General features: G+C 41.1%; 1 protein-coding gene across 1 annotated transcript in view; it reads right to left on the bottom strand.

The window, feature by feature from the left end:
- Nucleotides 1–6,480: 6,480 nt before the first annotated feature.
- CMYA5 (cardiomyopathy associated 5) overlaps nt 6,481–20,509 on the bottom strand; it is an 88,920-nt gene continuing 74,891 nt past the window's right edge. Inside the window, exons 13-15 of the mRNA XM_070743234.1 lie at nt 17,123–17,222; nt 13,071–13,244; nt 6,481–6,733 (exon numbers count right to left, since the gene is read on the bottom strand). Of these exons, the coding sequence (XP_070599335.1) occupies nt 6,481–6,733; nt 13,071–13,244; nt 17,123–17,222 (527 nt within the window). The remainder of the gene's footprint in view (nt 6,734–13,070; nt 13,245–17,122; nt 17,223–20,509) is intronic.

Raw genomic sequence — 20,509 nt, 5'->3', positions numbered from 1 at the left:
AAATTGGTATAGATACATGGTGGACCATATTCAATTTGAAATTATGGCTAAAAGGATAAATTTGGATAATTAAACTGAATTGAGACAACTGATGGGACGGTGGGACAAGGTAAGACGATATATGATGAATAGAATCCGAGACCAAGCTATAAGAAATAAATTGGAATCACTCTATAATATGTAAATAGATATATTGCTCTTGGGTCAAAGTGGATTATATAAGAAACACCCCCGATTGGTGGTGGGGTATGTGTGTGTGTTGGGGTGGTGGGCACATTTCACTATGCACTGTTTTATGTTGTGTGTACATATTAAACTTGTTAAAAATTAATAAAAAATATTTTTTTTAAAAACAAGTTGCTGGACCCAGTTGTGGTGGGAAAATGACAACTGCAAGGGAAGTATTTGGAGAAACATTGGTATTATTGGGCATCACACTAGCACTGCTGGCTTTGAAGTTTATATATCAGCTGAATCACATCGTTCTGCCCCCCCCCCCTTCCTTCTTTTCTTAAAAAAAAATTGCAATAAACTCTCAGCTTAATCGCTGAGGGATAGGCTTATTTTTAAACTGACAGAGATTTTCGCAGCCTGTTTAACATAAAATCAATACACCTCATTAAAGAAATGCATTCCTGCTTCATAGGATTTCCCCAATTAATTGTAAACTGTTTTCTTGAAGCCACCATTTGTCTTATTTGACTTCTGCCGCACGAATCCCAGCGACCAGTTAGGTCCCACAGAGTTAGCCTTCTCCGGGTCCCGTCAACTAAACAATGCCGTCTGGCGGGACCCAGGGGAAGAGCCTTCTCTGTGGCGGCCCCGACCCTCTGGAACCAACTCCCCCCAGAGATTAGAGTTGCCCCCACCCTCCTTGCCTTTCGTAAGCTCCTTAAAACCCGCCTCTGTCGTCAGGCATGGAGGAATTGAGATATTCCCTTCCCCCTAGACTTATAACATTTATGGTTGGTATGTCTGTATGTAGGATTGGTTTCTCAAATTAGGGTTTTTTAATTTAACTTAAACTTAAATATTAGATTTGTTTATATTGTCTTATTATTGTTGTTAGCTGCCCCAAGTCTACGGAGAGGGGCGGCATACAAATCTGATAAATAAATAAATTTTTAAAAGGATAGATTGAGAAGAAGTAAAAATATTCGAAAAAGGGTAACCCAGGGGTGTACAGTGTTCCCTCAATTTTTGCTGGTTCAAACTTCACGAAAAGTCTATACCACGGTTTTTCAAAAATATTAATTAAAAAATACTTCGCGGGTTTTTTCCCTATACCACGGTTTTTCCCACCCGATGACGTCATGTGTCATTGCCAAGCTTTCATCTGCCTTTAGTAAATATTTTTTAAAAATAAACTTTAATAAATAAACATGGTGAGTAATAATCTAAATGGTTGCTAAGGGAATGGGAAATTGCAATTTAGAGGTTTAAAGTGTTAAGGGAAGGCTTGTGATACTGTTCATAGCCAAGAATAGTGTATTTACTTCCGCATCTCTACTTCGCGGAAATTCGACTTTCGCAGGCGGTCTCGGAACGCATCCCGCGCGAAAAGCGAGGGAACACTGTATTTCCAAAATTCAAGATAGCCATGGTGGTTCCAATTGAAAGCCTGCCTATGTTTTTTTAAGCACACCACCAACCTATCTGCTGTCGTTTGGGCAGCTTTTTGAAAATGTGAATTTGGAATATAGAAACAGAAGAGCACTGAGAAGCCTTAGTCAATGATTGACAAGTGTGTGTGTGTGTGTGTGTGTGTGTGTGTGTGTGTGTATGTTAGGGACTCATTTAGGATTTAAAGTTTCAAAACCTTCTGCTCCAAATCCCAAAGCTCTGAGCAGGGCCAAATGGCGTTATATAAAAACCATATTTAATGTGCCCATTTTGTCTCCATTTTAAACAGCAGCTGCAGGGGCCTGTCAAGGATTGCAGGAGTCAAGGAAGGGTTGCTGAAAAAAAAAATGAAAAGCTCTGGTCTCTACATTTGCAAGAACATCATTCATATCCCAGGGTGTGAACCTGGCATTGAGCCAACCTCTCTCTTTTTTTTGGTCATTTTCTTTCCCTGGGACAAAAACCAGTACACACAATTTGTATATCAGTACCATTTAAAGGAGTGGAATTCTGGTTCTGCTCTGATTTGACAGTGGGAATGAATGTTTATCTTTGATAGACAGTCATTATTTTTTTTTCCAGCTCAGGCTCCAAGGATTAAAGAGGATAAGCTATGCTGTACCTAGGAAACATCTGACTTCTCCCCAAAGCATTTAAATTTAGCCTTACTTGCTATAAAAAAGCAGAAATATAGAGTTGGAAGTGGGTTTTTTTCTTTTCTTTTCTTTTCTAAGGTATTTTTTTTTTACTTTAAAGGTTGTTTTGTTAATAATATATGTTAAGAATGTTTTAAAAAGCACAGATGTATAATAGATTAGCTGTCAAACTTAAATGAACATGCCTGGAAAGTAGTTTAGGGCCCCCAGAATGGGCTGCATGGCACATGCAACTATACAGTACTTTCCCAGAGAAAAGGATGCTGGGAAGGAGTGACTGAGAAATTGTTGCTGCTGCTGCCGCCTACCCTTCAATTGCTTCACTCTGCTCCATAGTAGAGCCAACCCTGCCCTTGGGCATTTGTTCAGTGTGTTACTCATTTTCAAATGTGAAAGACTATGGGGAGTGTTGTATCCGTGTAAATAGTTTGGTTCCGTGTGGAAACGCTGTCTGAGCGAGAATCAGGAAGTCGCTCCTGATTGGCTCAGACGTGGCTGCTCTCTCTCTGGCGGGAACCGCAAATGTATAAAAGAAGCGGTTTCTCCCAGGTAGAGCAGACGGTCTCCGCTGAAGTCACTTATCCTACTGAGCTGAAATAAAGGAACCGTTCTCACCTAACCCTGTCTCTGGGTCTACTTCAGGGAGGCTGAGGAAGGAAGGGATGAGATGAAGACAATGATGATGATGTATGACCAATTCCTTGTTGACTCTTAGCAACCGCATAGATTTTCTCCATGATGGTCTATCCACGATATAAACAATGTAGAGATGACAGATGAATCAGTTGATACCTTTCTTCTATTCCTATATCTCTTCTTCTATTCTTTCATTGATATGTTCTATTGCTATATCTTCTTTTCTATTCTTTCTTAGATATATTTTACTATGAGTATCTCCTCTATAACCTTCATCATGTATTTTACTATGTGTATATAGATATATATACCCACTAAAACCCTCATTGTGTATTGGACACAATAAATAAATAAATAAATAAATAAATAAATAAATAAATAAATAAATAAATAAATAAATAAATAAATAAATAAATAAATAAATAAATAAATAAATAAATAAATAAATAAATAAATAAATAAATAAATAAATAAATAAATAAATAAATAAATAAATAAATAAAATACCTAATTTTTGATTGGCAGCTGCCAAAATTGGTTGAAAGATGTGTGTGTGTGCATTCCTACCATCCAGTTCACAGCCTATTTGGACAGGGAGTCATTGCTCACAGTCACTCATGCCCTCATCACCTCGAGGTTCGATTACTGCAACGCTCTCTACATGGGGCTACCTTTGAAAAGTGTTCGGAAACTTCAGATCGTGCAGAACGCAGCCGCGAGAGCAATTGTGGGGCTTCCACGATTCGCCCACGTTTCTTCAACACTCCGTGGCTTGCATTGGCTGCCGATCAGTTTCTGGTCACAATTCAAAGTGTTGGTCATGACCTTTAAAGCCCTACATGGCAATGGACCAGATTACCTCCGGAACCGCCTGCTACCGCACGAATCCCAGCGACCGCTAAGGTCCCACAGAGTTTTGTCTTCTCCGGGTCCCGTCGACTAAACAATGTCGTTTGGCAGGCCCCAGGGGAAGAGCCTTCTCTGTGGTGGCCCCGGCCCTCTGGAACCAATTTCCCCCGGAGATTAGAACTGCCCTCACCCCGCCTGTCTTTCGTAAACTACTCAAGACTCATTTATACCACCAGGCATGGGGGAGTTGAGATATTCCTTCCCCCTAGGCCATTACAAGTTATACATGGTATGTTTGTGTGTATGTTTGGTTTTATAATAGGGGTTTTTAGTTGTTTTTTATTATTGGATTGTACATGTTGTGTTTATTATTGTTGTTAGCCGCCCCGAGTCTACCGAGAGGGGCGGCATACAAATCCAATAAATTATTATTATTATTATTATTATTATTATTATTATTATTATTATTATTTCTGTCAAATCACCCTGGTATACCCAAATATGGGAGGGATCATACTGCTTCCTTTTTGCCTCCCAGCCCTGCTAAGGCAGTTGAATTTTTATCGCCGACAAACCATATTCTATATGTGTAACGTATTTTGGCTGATAATGAAAAGGAGGGGAGACTAGTATAGGCCTATATCAAGCTATTTTGCTCTCATCAGCTACCCATACCCTTACCAGGATTTGAACCTGGGGAGTCTGCCTGTAAGGCAGTAGCTTTAAACTCTAGGCTACAAGTTCTCCTCCTCTCAGTTTGTACTAGGGAACAACTCAGCTTGTTTATATATATTCTTTTAACAACCCTGTCATTTATTTATTATTTATTTATTAATAATTTATCAGCCCTCTCTGAAGACTCGGAGCAGCTTACAACATATAAAAGGAAACAGTGAAATACAATAGCTAAATCTAATTAAATTAGAATTAGATAAAGTAATCTAAAATCCCCTATTTTGTTTTAAAAAATCAATTATATCCATTCAGACAACAATCACACATAACATTCATTGGCCAGGGGGCCTAAGATCTCATGGTCGCAAGCCCGGCAGCATAAATGAATCTTAAGACTCTTGTAAAGGCGAGGAGGGTAGGGGCAGTGCGAATCTCTGGGGGGAGCTGATTCCAGTGGACCGGGGCCCCCACAGAGAAGGCTCTTCCCCTAGGCCCCGCCAAGCAACATTGTCTAGTAATACTTTGCACTGGGATGGAGAAGAAGCAACTTAATGAAGTTGTAGCGTTTATTGGCTGGATGCCCTTCCTGACACCTACACAGACTTTGCCGTCAATTACTCATTGCACTGAGAGAAATATCTACTGCTACCTACCATCCAGTTCACATCCTCTTGATTGTGAGGTGAGAGCTTCACCTCAAGGCCACCAGACCACTCACAGGAAGCTATACAAACAAATAAAAATCACATAAATCCACTAGAGAAATCTGAAATTTCAAATTTCTCAGAGAAACTTGACTGGTTTTAATGCACTGTTATTGAAGGTGGAAAATTCTTATTTGCATTTCCAAAGTTCCATGTCTACCTCTGATCAGCATTAAAGATACCTTCCTGAAATCTGTATGTCCTTGCTTGCTTGGTCTTGCCAGTTGTGTTGGACCTTAAACCAGGGGACAAATGAAAAAGAAGCTTCTCGTACCCTTCAGCCAATAGGTGTTGCACGATCATGTCACATATTTGGGTATTAATTAATATTATTTAATATTTAATCCATTATTTTAGTATATTATTAATATTTATATAGTGACATAAACATTTCTTCCTCCAGAAAGTAATTTGATACCTGAAACACAGGGCATGAAAAATAGTTAAGTGGTTGAGCGCATTATTCCAATGAATAGAAATAACTGAGGGAAAGAATTTGGGCACCATCCAGATACTTTGCAGGCCTGTGGATGGATTTCATGTGCTCTATTAGCTTCTCAGATTTTCCCTCCGTAAGGGGAGCTTCTTTGATCTGCTCTTGAAACGTCTCTACCATTTCTGGCTTTTGGTTGTTTGTGTGTGTAGTGTTTCTGAATAGAAGGGAAACTTTATAGAGGCCACCAAACACTCTGAGTGTTTCTCTGAATCATGGCCACTGAATATACAGTGGTACCTCTACTTAGGAACTTAATTTGTTCCGTATCCAGGTTCTTAAGTAGAAAGGTTTGTAAGAAGAAGCAATTTCCCCCATAGGAATCAATGTAAAAGTAAATAATGGATGCGATTGGGGAAACGACAGGAAGGGTGGAGGCCCTGTTTCCTCCCAGGAAATTCCTAGAGAGGCCCCATGGAGGCTTCTCCTCGTCTTTTCCAGCCCTGTTTCCTCCCAGGAGACTCCTAGAGAGGCCCCGCGGAGGCTTCTCCCCGCATTTTCTTGCCTTGTTTCCTCCCAGGAGATTCCTAGAGAGGCCCCAAGGGGCTTCTCCCCACCTTTTCCAGCCCTATTTCCTCCTAGGAGATTCCTAGAGAGGCCCCATGGAGGCTTCTCCCTGCCTTTTCTGGTTACCGTTTCGGAGGCTCAGGTTTGTACGTGGAAAATAGTTCTTGAGAAAAGGCAAAGAAATCTTGAACACCCGGTTCTTATCTAGAAAGGTTCGCAAGTAGAGGCGTTCCTAGGTAGAGGTACCACTGTAAACGGGGGAAAAAATCCATCTCAAGTTTTTGGACAAAATACTTTTTTTTCGTTCTTCTTTCGTATGTGATTCAGAGGAGGATGTTCAGTTTTGCTTTACAAATTCTGGTAGTTCCATGCCTGTATGCAGGTTGAGAAAGCCTGATTGTTCCAGTACAAAAACAGGATAAGCTGCTTTGGTAAATCTGTACTTGATAGCAGACAGCAACTGCCCTCTTTCTGCATTGAGAAATAGGAGTCTTCCTGTGTTGTAGTCTAGCAGGATGCCAATGCGGGCAGGCTGTTCAGTCACAATGATTTCACTCATCTCGCCGTTGTGCAGAACTTTGTATGCAGGACTGCAAAGAGCAAAAAAATATAAAATCAGTACAAATCTATGGCAAAGGTCCATCACAGAATTTGTTTAGTCCAATGCTATCTAAATCTCATCTAATTTAAGATGACCAGATGTCCTGCTTTTGGCAGGACAGTCCTGATTTTTAATAATTTTAAAAATTTCATCCCGCGAGGTTTTTAAAAAGTCCCAATTTTCCTTTCTCTGGACTGCCCAGAGCAAATAGCATTTCCTTTCTCTGGGCGCCAGTGGGAGGAAGCTTCCTCCCACCATCGCCCAGAGAAAGGAAATGCTTTATTTGCTCTGAGCCATCCATCACTAAAGCAGGACACCATTGACGGGGGGAGCATCTCCCCCCCACCCCATCAATGGTGTCCCATTTTACCAAAGTTATAATCTGGTCACCTTAATCTAATGCCAACCTGACTGGAAAGGCCAATTTGTAACCGACTCCTTAGAGCGACAAAAAAGTTTCTGAGATCTGAAAAGCACTGTGCAGAAATCTACCGCCTATTTAGAAAGAGATCTCAACAGGTTACTTATTTTTAAAATCTTTATTTTTAAAATCTTGGGAACAAGGATTTGGAATCCCATCGCTTAATAATGTATTCCTGCCACATACCTTCCAGAGACCAATAAGATCCCACAGGGTTGGCCTTCTCCAGGTCTCATCAGCTAAGCAATGCAGTTTGGAGGGACCGTGGGGAAGGGCCTTCTCTGTGGCTGCCCCAGCTCTATGGAATCAACTCCTCCCCCCAAATGTCTGTACTGCTCCACCCTACTGGCCTTCCGAAAGTCTATGAAGACCTGGCTTTGCCAGCAGGCCTGGGGACCATGAATACTACCATCTGTCACAGCCAAATACAATTATGTATTTATTTATTTTATTTGTTCATAAATGTTATTTATTTAACAAACATTTAACAATGTCATGTGTTCAATTTATTTGGCACCCATCACACCACGGGGCTTACAACAATAAAAAGGAAGAAATGGAAAGAAGTGTAAACAAACAGAAGTAAAATAATAGAACAAGGAAACAATGGTCATGAAAATGAGAATACTTCGATATGATAACAAAAGATGGATGGGTAAGAAGCAGAGACAGAAGAGTGTGTGTGTATGTGCTAACCTACAGGTTAACCCAAATTAACCTACAGCAGTGTTTCCCAACCTTGGCACCATTTGCTAGCTGGGGAATTCTGGGAGTTGAAGTCCAAATATCTTCAAGTTGCCAAGGTTGGGAAACACTGACCTACAGTATATGATGATAAATGGGCTATATGGATTCCAGTATTTTTTCTGCATGGAATCTAACAATGAGGCCTGAAGGGAAATACTGTAGATATGACCTACTCATCCCCATATACAGTGATACCTCATCTTACAAACGCCTCGTCATACAAACGTTTCGAGATACAAACCTGGGGTTTAAGATTTTTTTGCCTCTTCTTACAAACTATTTTCATCTTACAAACCCACTGTCGCCGTTGGGATGCCCCACTTCCGGACTTCCATTGCCAGCGAAGCACCCGTTTTGTGCTGCTGGGATTTCCCTGAGGCTCCCCTCCATAGGAAACCCCACCTCCGGACTTCCGTGTTTTTGTGATGCTGCAGGGGAATCCCAGCAGAAGAATCCCAGCAGCGGGTGCTTCGCTGGCAACGGAAGTCCGGAGGTGGGGTTTCCCAGTGAGGGAAGCCTCAGTGAAATCACAGCATCGCAAAAACACAGAGTTCCAGAGGATGGGTTTCGAGGACTTTGGTGTTTTTGCGATGCTGCGATTTCACTGATGCTTCCTTCGCTGGGAAACCCCACCTCCGGACTTCCGTTGCCAGCAAAGCGCTTGTTTTTGCGATGCTAAGATTCCCCTGCTGTGATTTCCCTGCAGCATTGTCCGGAGGTGGGGTTTCCCATGGAGGGGAGCCTTAGGGAAATCCCAGCAGCACAAAAACGGCCGCTTCGGCTGGCAAAAGGTGTGAATTTTGGGCTTGCACGCAGTGTTCCCTCTAATTTTTTTGGGGGGTGGGCGGAAAAGTATAGTGTCTGAGCGGCAGTCCCTTCGGGACTGGGCGGCACAGAAATAATAAATAAATAAATAAACAAACAAACAAACAAATAAAAAACCCACCCTGTTTTGCCTCAGAGAATTTCAAAATAAAATACTGTACTGTGTGTCTATAATAGTGAGCTCATAATAGGACAACTATATCAATATCAAAATGCCACTTAAATAGTTGAGCTAGTTTCAAACTAGATTTTGATTTTCTTTCTCTCTTCCTTACTCCCATTCTTTTTCTTTCTCTTTTCCTTCCTCTCTTTTTTCTGTTTCTCTCTCTTCCTCTCTTCCTCTCTCTCTCCTTCCCTCTCACTCTTTCCCTCTCGGCTTCTGGGCAGGTTTGGAAAACTCTGAGTTGATGATGATTTTTAAGTGAGCGATTGCTCACTGCTCAGCTTAGAGGGAACTATGCTTGCACCCATTAATTGCTTTTCCATTGATTCCTATGGAAAACATTGTTTTGTCTTACAAACTTTTCACCTTAAGAACCTCGTCCTGGAACCAATTAAGTTTGTAAGACAAGATATCACTGTATCTCCTTTTACATATGCATTTGCACGCAGAAATACTGTAAGTATCACCAAAGTATTAATCAAGCTGCTCATTCTTACAGGGCTGCTGAAATAATTACTAAGGAGGTATATATGCTGCACTTCATTTCATTAAGCACTCATTTTGAAATACAGCATTACAGATACTAACCACCCTTTTCAATGAATGAGTGTTAAATTAAAAATACTAATTAGATATGGAGAAGCCTGAAAAGCACCACAATGTGACCTTATCTGCCAGAAAAACGAGACAGAGTGTATCACTAGAGTACTATTCCTAGCTAACGATCATCCAGCATTTCAAAGTTCTGGATTGAGTCCAAGGGAACTGGTCTCTCTTTCGCTCCCAATACCAGTTATATCATCCGGATGACCTCGAGCGAAGCAGCCGTGGGAGCAATGTATTAACTATGCAGCAAATTGCCCCAGGATAAGACAGATGGATCTCATGGTTGGAGGATTCATTACAACAACAAATTGCAAAGGTTCGGAAGCTCTGCTCCTATTTCAGTTAATGAAAATTATACAACCAGAAAATCAGGAAGAGGACCTTATGGTGAAATTTTGTTCATTGTAGAGAGAGTGAGATGGAAGCTTCCATTCAAAATTGTTTACAAATTATTCAATTTCAGTGATAAATGAACTGCGGGTGGGTGAGGGTGATGATGAAAAACTGCCAATGGAAATATGGAAACAGACAAACAAGAAATGATCTAGAACAGTGTTTTTCAACCAGTGTGCCGCGGCACACTAGTGTGCCGTGAGACATGGTCAGGTGTGCCGCGAAGCTCAGAGAAAGAAAGAAAACAAGAGAAAGAAAGAAAGAAAGAGAAAGAGAGAAAGAGAGAGAAAGCAAGCAAGAGAGAGAAAGCAAGCAAGAGAGAAAGAGAACAAGAGAGAAAGAAAGCAAGAGAGAGAGCAAGCAAGAAAGAAAGCAAGAGAGAGAAAGAAAGCAAGAGAGAAAGAGAACAAGAGAGAAAGAAAGAAAGAGAGAGCAAGAAAGAAAGAAAGCAAGAGAGAGAGAGGGAGGGAAGGTGGGAGAGAGAAAGACATAGAGGGAGGTAGGGAGGGAGAAAGAGCAAAAAAGAGGAAAGAAGGAAGAGAGAAAAAAAGAGGAAGGGAGAGAAAGAGGGAGAGAGAAATAGAGCGAAAGGGAGGAAAAGAGAGATTTTTTTTGTCCAAACTTTTTTTAGCCCCTCCCCCTCAATGTGCCCCATGGTTTTGTAAATGTAAAAAATGTGCCGCAGCTCAAAAAAGGTTGAAAATCACTGATCTAGAAGAAGCAACCGATGGATGAAATTTGGGTAATATCAACAATGAGGTAATGTTAAGATTATGGGTTTGACTACTGTAATGCTCTCTATATGGGGCTACCTTTGAAAAGTGTTCGGAAACTTCAGATCGTGCAGAAGGCAGCTGCAAGAGCAATCATGGGCTTCCCTAAGTATGCCCATGTTTCACCAACACTCCGCAGTCTGCATTGGTGGCCGATCAGTTTCCGGTCACAATTCAAAGTGTTGGTTATGACCTATAAAGCCCTTCATGGCTTCAGACCATAATATCTCCGAGACCGCCTTCTGCCACACGAATCCCAGAGACCGGTTAAGTCCCACAGAGTTGGCCTTCTCCGGGTCCCATCAACTAAACAATGTCATCTGGCGGGACCCAGGGGAAGAGCCTTCTCTGTGGCAACCCCGACCCTCTGGAACCAGCTCCCCCCGGAGATTAGGATTGCCCCCACCCTCCTTGCCTTTCGTAAACTCCTTAAAAGCCACCTCTGCCATCAGGCATGGGGGAATTGAGACATTTCCCGCAGGCCTATATAGTTTATGCATGGTATGTTTGTGTGTATGTCTGGTTTTTAAATAAGGGGTTTTTAGATATTTTTTAAATATTAGATTTGTTATTGTATATTGTTTTTATTATTGCTCTGAGCCACCTCGAGTCTATGGAGAGGGGCGGCATACAAATCTAATTAATAATAATAATAATAATAATAATAATAATAATAATAATAACAACAACAACAACAACAACAACAACAACAATAAGGGACATGATAGTTTTAGACACCACAATACAAAAAGGATGCTGAGGAACTGGAAACAGTGCAGGGAAAAACAACAACTTTTCCCTAGTGCTAGGAAACTGCTAGAAGAATAGAGAAGAGGTTGACCAGCAGCAAAGTGGAGCCGTAGGGTAAAAACGTCCTCCCCCATACCCCTGGAGGGTCACTGGAAGCAAAGAACTCCCTCCCAGAGCCTCTGTGCAAGCCAAAAATCAGATGGCCAGTGCACACATGCACGCTGGAGCTCAGCTAGGGCAATGGCTTGTGTGCCGGCAGATATGGCTCCACGTGCCACCTGTGGCACCCGTGCCATAGGTTCTCCATCACTGCCCTAGGATTATAGCCTGTGCACAGCTGTACTCAAGTCCTCCTTCTGAGTCTGTATAACTGCTCTTGCCTCCCCTGCATCCTTTGCACACTTGCATTCAAGATAGGGTCCTTCACTGCCCCTTTCTCATCAGACCCAGAAAAAAGCCCCAATTGGGGTTGTTATAGTCTCTGCAGGACCCTCACACACTATCTCTCCTGCCTCCTCACTGTCTGACTCCTCTTACAGCCACACAGGCCAACCATGCCCAGACAGACCTGGTTCATTAGGCTCGGAATCTATTGATCCAACCTGGCTGCGATCCAACCACAACATTTTGCTATCAATTTTCCTATTGTTTTTGTGGGGCATTCTCTTGTTCATTTGGATTAGGATGCCCATCAGAGGAGATGGGAGCTGCGTCAGCAATGCTGAAGCCACTTTTTACACTCAGTGGTTTTTGCCTTCTTGACTTATTTGAAATTCCGCCCTTCCATGAGTGATGCAAATGTCAGATTCTGAAGATGAAGAAATAGAAACCTTAGTTTATCCTGGGTTACAGAGGTTAATAGATGACAGGGGAAACTAGTGCAAAAGAGAGAGTGATTCCGAACAGTCCCAGGGGGCTGAAGTTAATCTGTAAAATAGTTCCTTATCAGACAGTGATTTATCAAACAGCGAATGGGTGAACTGAAAATATAGAAGATTAGCAAAATGCAGGGAAGAAGTCGAATGTAAACGGTTTTGAATTCTGTAGTTATTAGATCTATGTTTCTGGACACCTCCCTTCTGGCAACACCGGAAAAGGGAAGTTTTGTATGCGAACAATTTACCAATGAATCATGGCTAGTTTTATTTGGTCTCCTGAAGAGAAAGCTTAGAAATACATAATGAAAGACCCTGAAAATGAGACAGAAGTAAATCCGCTGTTAGTTTCAAGTTGCTGGTAAGCTGTCTGCTAAAGTGGAATTTATACCTCCTGTCTTGCTGTTAATTTTAATGGGAAAATTTATGGGGGTTCAAATGTCTCAACCTTGCTGTGAGAAAACTCCCCGCCATGCTCTGCTTGACATTTGTTTAGCATTTGAAGAAGCATCAGTGTGTATGTGTATTTTGAACTGCTGAAGAGAAAAATAAAGCATTTAAGGTTTTGAATATCAAAGCCTTGCGAAGATCTATGTATTCCGTTAGCTGGGACCAGAACACTTCCCCTCCTACACAGATGCATCAGACTGGTCAAAATTTGTAAAAATCCAACCTTCTGCTCCAAATTTGGACATTGCTTTCGAAAGACCATCTGTGCCCACTATCAAAGAAAACATAAAGAGAAGTTTCAATAAAGAGCTACTTTGTCTTACCTTGTTTTGTTGGAGCAATGTAAGCACCACGAATTGTTTTTCTGTCCCAGGTCACTACTTTCTAGGCGTATCGAAGAGCAGACCCCAACCTTGTAAGCTCCACAATCACTGACGGTGATTTCCCAGTAATGCCATCCTTGGGCAGGCAAGAGCTCACCCAACACTGGTGGGCTTCTGCACAAAGAAATGGCAAAGAAAAGTGGCCTTGCATCCCAAAACAACCATGACAACTCAAACATTAAAGAGGTCTCAAGTCTCCTAGATTTTCACCATAACCTTAGCAGTGTTTGGGGTGAAAGAGAACCCCTTTCTCCTTTCAAAACCGATGGGGAGATCAGAAATAAATGATGTAAAAGGTCTCTGATGTCTGTCAAAATGACACATTTGTGGAAATGAAACAAGAGCAAAACTGGAGAGGAGAAGTCATCAAAAGAATGACTTGAGTTCAATAATGAGACCAATCCAGAGGGGGGGGGAATCCAATTTAAATTCCCCAAATGCAGGTGGGCAGGTGGGCAAAAGCTTTGGTTTGTGGATTCATAAATCTCTGTCCCTCCAGCAGGGTTCCCTCTAATATTTTTTGGGGGTGGGCGGAAAAGTATAGTGTCTGAGCGGCAGTCCCTTCGGGACTGGGCGGCACAGAAATATTAAACAAACAAACAAACAAACAAACAAAAAACCCACCCTGTTTTGCCTCAGAGAATTTCAAAATAAAATACTCTCTCACTCTTTCCCTCTTGGCTTCTGGGCAGGTTTGAAAAACTCTGAGTTGATTATGATTTTTAAGTGAGCGATTGCTCACTGCTCAGCTTAGAGGGAACTATGCCCTCCAGGTCATATGGCTTAGAGTGGAACAGTCTACACTCTTCACATGTGTGTGCACAAATAGACATAGATATACATGAATGGAGAATAGAAATACAGTATACAAATGCAACACATATGCACCCAATTTAGACACACGTACCCAGGCAACACATATATCCCCATTCTGATTAGCCCCTCTTTTATACATACACATCTGCATGTACTCAGATTCCACTAACACACCCAGGGCAATATACACTGCTCAAAAAAATAAAGGGAACACTTAAACAACACAATATAACTCCAAGTCAATCAAACTTCTGTGAAATCAAACTGTCCACTTAGGAAGCAACACTGATTGACAATCAGTTCAATTCAATTCAATTCAATTTATTGGACTTCTATGCCACCCCTCTCCGAGGACCCACATGCTGTTGTGCACATTCAACTTTGTACAGAACAAATTATTAAATGAGAATATTTCATTCATTCAGATCTACCCTGTTTCCCCGAAAATAAGACGTACCTCGAAAGTAAGGCATGTCAGGGGTTTTGCAGAATTTGCTAATATAAGGCACCCCCCCGAAAATAAAGCATAGTCAAGTTTACATACGGTACGGTGGAAAAACATATGGTACCATTCAAAGCTATTCATAGCGGTACTGTAATAATGTGGCACCCCCTGCTGGCCCCTTCCATCGCTTTGTACCGTCCAATACAGCAGACACAGTCTGCTGCTGTCTCACCGCCATTACAGTCTCCATTACAGTGCGTAGACTGTAGTTCCCCTGGTGGCCAGAAGCTGCAATAACGGGAGTATACTGTTGTACCATATAAGTGCCATCGTTTGTGTGTGTGGGTGCCATACTGACAGGTACCGTACCGTAATCAGTGTACCGCACGGTACACTTTCTTTGGGGGTATCAGCTTTTCTGCCTGTGAATTTGTCTTATTTGAGAACTATAATGCACCCTCCGAAAATAAGACGTAACACAACTTTTGGAGCAAAAATTAATATAAGACATTGTCTTATTTTCGGGGAAACACGGTAGGATGTATTATTGAGTGTTCCCTTTATTTTTTTGAGCGGTATATATTCATACATCCTGAGTCATCTCTGGAGAGAACGTCTTTACGGATGCCATATGTAACTTCATTACACAGAATAAATATGCAGGTGCTTTCTATGGCTACTATTGGTATAGGGGTGGAAAAGAATTCCAGAGGCTTTGCCTGACATGCTATTGTTTCCAAGCCAATGGAAAGTGGGAAATTAAAGAAACAAGAAGGGACTCAGAACTCAGGACAATTCTCCAAGAACAAGCAGAAATGAGACTGTTATGTTCGTTTAAAAGAAATAAGAGGAAATTCGCTGATTGGTTAAGACGCGGCTAGGTTTAGATTGCCGCCCAAAATAAACGGTTGTCAGAAAAAGTTCCCGCGTTAAGAAAAGGTATAAATAGGGCAACGGATTAGCCGTTGCCCTTGTTAGGAGTTGATTGTCGAGAAAAACTATTCTGTGTTATGCCTTCCTAAATAAATGTGTTTATATAGAACCAGTCTCCGGTGCAGTGATTTAACAGTGGCGACGAGGAGGTCGAACTCCAGCTGAACAACCATGAGCTCGGTCATGGCTCAACTGCCGCCTTTCTACAATCCAGACACAGAACCACGGATGTCTTACATGTCCAAATTTCGCATTTTTCTGCAGGCAAGTAATCTTCAGGATGCTGACGACGATAGAAAGCAAACCATATTTTTAAATTACTGTGGAACAACAATTTATAGCTTAGCGATTTAACAGAGACTGCATTTGACGTGGTGGGGAGTTGCTGACAGAAGACGCTTGGGTTTGAAAATTCCCCCTTGGATTCCTCTGAAGGTGAGCCAATTGGATAACAATTTAGAACACATCTATTAGAATGAAAGCCCCTTCCCTCCTAATTACATGTCCCTGAGTAGAGTATATGTAGTCCTCCAGTGCTTCTGATGGAACATACACATATCCTAGATCTAGAAAGCTTAGAACTATGACGCCTAAAACACGATCTAAGTATTGCCCACAAAATCATATGCTGCAATGTCCTGTCTGTCAATGACTACTTCAGCTTCAACCGCAACAACACAAGAGCACACAACAAATTCAAACTTAATATTAATCGTTCCAAGCTTGATTGTAAAAAATATGACTTTAGCAATCGAGTTGTCGAAGCATGGAACTCATTACCGGACTCAATAGTGTCAACCCCTAACCCCCAACATTTCTCCCTTAGACTATCCACGACTGACCTCTCCAGGTTCCTAAGAGGTCATAAACGCACTAGCCTGCCTTTCGTCCCCTGTCCAATTGTCTCTCCTTTATCTCATATATCATATATCTTTTCTTCCTTTCATATATCTTCTCCTCTACTTTTATATCTTTTATTTATATATAATACTTCATGTCTATCCTCTTCAATATGTATTGTGTATTGGACTAACTAACTAACTAAATAAATAAATAAATAAATAAATAAATAAATATAAACATAAATGCGTCATTGGGAAACAGCAAAAAATGTACATGCAGATTCAACGTGTTATTTCATCAGACAGACAAAATAGAAACATCTTCTGCTTGGTAAAAGGATTGGAAAGAATCCCAGAAGACATGCCCTGCATTCTTCCTCTATCTTGTTTACTAGTTGGGATATGTAGAGAAAGGGTGACAGGGCTCTACAGCGTGGAATAAAAATGATCTTGATCAAGACCACAAGCAACCTGCTGTTTAAAGGACAAAAATAACCTGTGTAAAATTGAAGTTCCAAGGGCCAGTTGGTGCTCCAGATTAGCTGGAGAGGGACCATCCAGAGTAACACATCAAAGCAACAAAAGAGGAAAAGAAATCCAGAAATCATTTGGATATTTTAATTGATTTACATGCATCCAAATGGGTGTTTTTTAAAATTGTCCTTTATTGTGCCTTCCTTAAATCCAAATCATTTGGCAAAGAAAACTACCCAACAATGACTTTTAAAAGATGACAACATATGCTATTTAACTAACCTGAAGTGGGGGGAAAAAGAAAAAAGAGAAGGAAAGGAAAGGAAAGAGGGTGGGAGAGAGGGAGGGAGGGAGGAAGGAAGGAAGGAATTTTTCTTCTATGAAAGAGGTCTGTTTTCTTTTTTTTAATGGCCACTAATCCACGTATCCGGTTGAAAATATCATCCAATAGAAAAAAAGAACACGAGTCAATAAAAACTTACTCAGGGAGATTAGCACCATCCAGAAGGGATATCATGGTTCCATTGGGTGATACTTGCAGTGCAGGGTGAACAAGTTCTCTCATTATATGAAATCTTGTTCCTATTGTAATTCAAAGGCAAAAAATAAACACCATTTCATGAATGAGGAAAAGGGCTGTTTATGTTGTATTGTAAAAACTATAGAAACCACTATTAAAAACTATAGAAATCACTATTACAGAAACAATATTGTGGTGAGATTGGTAGGCCTGCCCATTTCTTTTCCAATTAAGCATTGAGCAATAAGGGTCTTAAAATCCAACTCTAATACTCAATAGCAATAGTATTTAGACTTTTATATGGCTTTACAGTGCTTTTACAGCCCTCTCTAAGTAGTTTACAGAGTCAGCATATTGCCCCAGTAATCTGGGTCTTCATTTTACTGACCTGGGAAGGATGGAAGGCTGAGTCAACCTTGAGTCTGGTGAGATTAAATCTGCCAAATTGCAGGCAGTCAGCAGTCAGTAGAAATAACCTGCAATACTTCATTTTAACCACTGTGCTACTGCAGCTATTTCTGATTTTTTTTAAAAAAATTCAAGTTAGTGGAAAAATCATCACATCTTTCCAGACTAAGATTTGATCTGAATTTAGAAACTTGGATTCGTTCTACTAAACACCAAATCATTAGAACATTATGCTCAAAGGCAGAGCTCACCCCTTCAGCACTAAAGAGCAAAGGAAAATGATTGTGATCAATTTGGTCTCTTTTCCTATCCTACACGAGAAAGGCAACTAAAAAATAATTCCCAAGAATCACAAGTGCATCTTTTCCATTTGCAATTTAGCCTAATTTGCAGACCTTATTTTTCCAGAGAATTCTTGAAAATGTAATTTTGCACAATACTATCTCAATGTAATATTATTTTTACATAATACAGTGGTACCTCTACTTAAGAACTTAATTCGTTCCGTGCTTAAGTAGAAACGTTCTTAAGTAGAAGCAATTTTTCCCATTGGAATCAATGTAAAAGCAAATAATGTATGCAAACCCATTAGGAAAGAAATAAAAGCTCGGAATTTGGGTGGGAGGAGGAGAAGGAAGAAGAAGAGGAGACTCGCTGCCGAAGGAAGAAGGTGAGATGAGGGGAATTTAAAAAATTCAAAACTTTAAGGCTTAAAAAAAAAAAGAGGGACTCTGAGGCGGCGAGGAGGAGCATGCGCCACCCATGCACCCGGTGCGTGGCTGCCTCTTATACATTGCGCCAGGGAGAGAAACCCAGGGGGAATGACAGGAAACTGGCCAGGCCTTTGTGCCGCTCTCAAATTTCCTAGGAAATTTTTCCGGGCTCAGGTTCTTAAGTAGAAAAAGGTTCTTAAGTAGAGGCAAAAAAATCTTGAACACCTGGTTCTTATCTAGAAAAGTTCTTAAGTAGAGGCGTTCTTAAGTAGAGGTACCACTGTATATAAGTTTCCAAATCAGGCTTTTTACATGTAAACATACACAAAGTATGCATTTAAAAAATGTAAATATTAAGCCTTGAAAGTTGAAAAAGCATCCCAAAGGAGGATAACGACAAGGTCCTTCTCCAAGTCCATGAAGTTACCAGGAGTTCAGCTCAGCTAAAAGGAGACCTTACATAGAAACATTGAAACATAGAAGACTGACGGCAGAAAAAGACCTCATGATCCATCTAGTCTGCCCTTATACTACTTTCTGTATTTTATCTTAGGATGGATATATGTTTATCCCAGGCATGTTTACATTCAGTTACTGTGGATTTACCAACCACATCTGCCGGAAGTTTGTTCCAAGGATCTACTACTCTTTCAGTAAAATAATATTTTCTCACGTTGCTTTTGATCTTTCCCCCAACTAACTTCGGATTGTGTCCCCTTGTTCTTGTGTTCACTTTCCTATTAAAAACACTTCCCTCCTGAACCTTATTTAATCCTTTGACATACTTAAATGTTTCAATCATGTCCCCCCTTTTCCTTCTGTCCTCCAGACTATACAGATTGAGTTCATTAAGTCCTTCCTGATACGTTTTATGCTTAAGACCTTTCACCATTCTTGTAGCCCGTCTTTGGACCTGTTCAATTTTTTCAATATCTTTTGTAGGTGAGGTCTCCAGAACTGAACACAGTATTCCAAATGTGGTCTCACCAGCGCTCTACTCTATATAGCGGGATCATAATCTCCCTCTTCCTGCTTGTTATACCTCTAGCTATGCAGCCAAGCATCCTACTTGCTTTCCCTACCACCTGACTGCACTGTTCACCCATTTTGAGACTGTCATGTTATATGTAACCTTTTAAAACACATTTTCACTATCAATTTGTTTCTTCATATAAATCAGAAATAGCCACTCCCCCTCAGATGCACTTATCCATTACACATTGACTTTGGTCCAGAGAAAGATTGACAACTGGCGTTTCTACTAAGGAAGGAGCTGCATTTTAACTCAGAAACCTCTTTGGAGAATCTCACAAAACATCTGCCACAGAAATATATGAGGATTTAATTTGCACTCCTATCCCTAGAAACAAGATCTTTTAAAAAGACAAATGGATTGCGTATAAAGAATCCTAATGCTACATAAATAATTAGAGGAAAACCAGATGGAGCAGGGGTGAAATTCAACAGGTTCTCACAGGTTTTGGAGAATTGGTAGCAGAAATTTTGAGTAGTTTGAAGAAAGGGCAAATACCACTTCGGTCTGACCCCAGTGAGTTGGAATGGAGATTTTGCAATATCCTTCCCCCAGGAATGGGGAGGGAATGAGGGAGGATGGATTCTAACTTACCTTGCCGCCAATTCGCTTCCTCCCATGCTACATGGCTGTGCATGCATTGTGCATCACATGGATGTACCACAGGCACACACGCATATGCACAGTGTTGAAAACTCAGCTTCTGCACATGCGCTGAAGCAAAAACAAACAAAAAGTAGCAAAAAAGCCCCCCCAAAGATGGTGGCAAATGCACAGTGCCAAAAACTCACAGTGCCAAAACCCAGCAAAAAGTCCTGCCAAAAGATGGTGGCATCTGCGGCCCATCACCAACAGAATCAGCTCCCTGACATCACCAGCTGTTTACTACCAGGGCAAGCCGGGAGGAACCCACCTCTGGAATGGGGATTTTGCAGTATCCGTTCCCTGGAGTTGGGTGGGAATGGAGATTTTGCAATATCTTTCCCCTATCATGTCCACCAAGCCACACCCACAAAACCAGTAGGGAAAAATGTTGAATTTCACCCCTGAGATGGAGCCATAGTTGTGGATAACACGGAAAATAAAACCAAGATTGATTTAGGAATGTTAGGTAAAAGTCAAAGGTGGGCCTGGCCTGAATGGTGGGGAATGTGGTTCCACTGGTGGCAATGTAGCACATAGCCTAGCTCCGATG

The sequence above is a fragment of the Erythrolamprus reginae genome, chromosome 2 (assembly GCF_031021105.1).
Source record: "Erythrolamprus reginae isolate rEryReg1 chromosome 2, rEryReg1.hap1, whole genome shotgun sequence".
Classification (NCBI taxonomy): Eukaryota; Metazoa; Chordata; class Lepidosauria; order Squamata; family Dipsadidae; genus Erythrolamprus; species Erythrolamprus reginae.
Note: the sequence above shows the minus strand (reverse complement) of the source record. Positions and strands in the feature narration are given on the sequence as shown.